General features: G+C 48.8%; 1 protein-coding gene across 1 annotated transcript in view; it reads left to right on the forward strand.

The window, feature by feature from the left end:
• The window catches only part of LOC104500567 (peroxidasin homolog), a 40,185-nt gene that overhangs the window by 31,273 nt on the left and 7,161 nt on the right, over window positions 1-1,751 (forward strand). The window contains exons 14-15 of the mRNA XM_010144232.1: window positions 77-233; window positions 1,656-1,751. The exon at window positions 1,656-1,751 is cut by the window's right edge and continues 6 nt beyond it. Coding sequence (XP_010142534.1) covers window positions 77-233; window positions 1,656-1,751 — 253 coding nt within the window. The remainder of the gene's footprint in view (window positions 1-76; window positions 234-1,655) is intronic.

A 1,751-nucleotide genomic window follows, 5' to 3' on the forward strand; every position in this document is an offset into this window, starting at 1 on the left:
TGAACAGGCTGGATGGTGGGATGGTGGGGAGCTTTCCACACCCTGACCCGTTTTCTGTCTCTTGATGGTGCAACAGGAGGGTATCCAGATCACAGAGAGTGGCAAGTTCCACATAAGCCAAGACGGGACCCTTGCCATTCAAGACCTCGGCGTGGCTGACCAGGGCAGATACGAGTGCATAGCAAGAAACCCCTTTGGCTTCACCTCCAGTGCGATGCAGCTCACCATCACGGGTACAGTATCTCCTGCGGTCCTCTGGAGTCGACTCTTGCTGTCGTACAAGGAGGGGCCGCGCTGTGTGGGCATCTACGCTTTGAACAGATAACTTGAGCTTCTCTGCAGACAGGTCCCTCGCAGGCGGGATGGGAGCTGCTCAGTGGTGAAAGGCCACACACCTCCCAGCTGCTCCTTGCTGTTTTCTCAGCTGAGCTGCAGTTGCTCCCTGCAAAGCCGGGTTTGTCTTAAACCCCCTCCTGCCAGCCGAGCTGTCAGCGTGCTGGGAGCTGCAGCCTCTGCTGGGAGGGAAAAACTGATTAAAATGTGCCAGCACACTCACGCGTCATCGACCGACCGTAACCTCACCAGGGAGGGAGAAGGGGGACAACAGTGTCACTGCAAACTCAGGCCTTTAAATGTTTGCTCAGTCCCTTGGGGAGGGGAAATGAGTCGCTCATCTTCAAGCTACTGCTCCGTTCGTTAGGGAGGCTGTAACGGGTAAAGAGGAGAAGTGTAATGAATGAAGAGGAGCAGCACTCCTCTGCTAGTCACACCAGAGGCCAGGAGGGGGAATTGTGCTGCTTGGAGGGTAAGGAAGCACTAGCAAGGAGAAGAAAATCAGACAAGCACTAAGGTCACAGTCTGAGTAAAGGGCTGTTCCTCCAGCACGCAGGAGGGTGAGCGGCTGGTTGGGTGAATTTAGTATCATTTTCTGTGCAGGAATTGATTATGTGCAAGATGCTGAGAATACCTGAAATATCTTCCTTGTTCTAAATGATTCCTAAGATAATTCCTGTGATTTATTCTTGATTGGGACCTCGTTTTCCAGCCGGCTGTTGCATACACTGGTGGCCAAACAGGAATGGGTTCGTTCATCTGTGACAAAGGCCCCGGTGTCCTGAAATCATTTTTAAGCATTCAGGTGTTTACTTCAGAAGGGATTCAAACAACAGCTCTCTTTTTTTGATGTAAAATGATGTGTCTGATGTGCCAACACTGAGTTTGAACTGAATGAGAAGTGTTCCATAAATGGAAAATTAATATATGAGCGATACATTCAAATGAATTTTATGATTTTTAGAAGTTTCCTTTGTGGGAGGTAAATGCATTATTTTGGGTTAAAGCACTGGGATTTTGATACTTCCTTTTTCCAGTTTAACCACCAGCCAACACCAGCATTTATTTGCAAAACTGTACAGGACCAAGCTCTGAATATGTGTTCCACAGCCACCTCCTGACAAAGCCCCCTTCTTTTTGAGGCAGTTGAATTCTTCTGAATATCTGTTAAATAACTTCATGCTGCAAATGGGAATGCAGTTTGACCTGCAGTGGAATTACTAAGGGGCTTGTGCTGAAACACAGATTTTCTTGAGCTTGGAAGACGAATTATTAGCAAAGTAAATTCAGGATGTTTTGTTCTTTCTTTCTGCTTTGGAAAGCCACGGATGTGGGTCGGAGCGGCGACACGTTTGTAGCCACGTCGCTGCGGGAAGCTATCAGCAGCGTGGACCACGCCATCAACTCCACGCGCACCG

The sequence above is a fragment of the Buceros rhinoceros genome, unplaced genomic scaffold (genome assembly GCF_000710305.1).
Source record: "Buceros rhinoceros silvestris isolate BGI_N320 unplaced genomic scaffold, ASM71030v1 scaffold28359, whole genome shotgun sequence".
In the NCBI taxonomy this organism is placed as follows: domain Eukaryota; kingdom Metazoa; phylum Chordata; class Aves; order Bucerotiformes; family Bucerotidae; genus Buceros; species Buceros rhinoceros.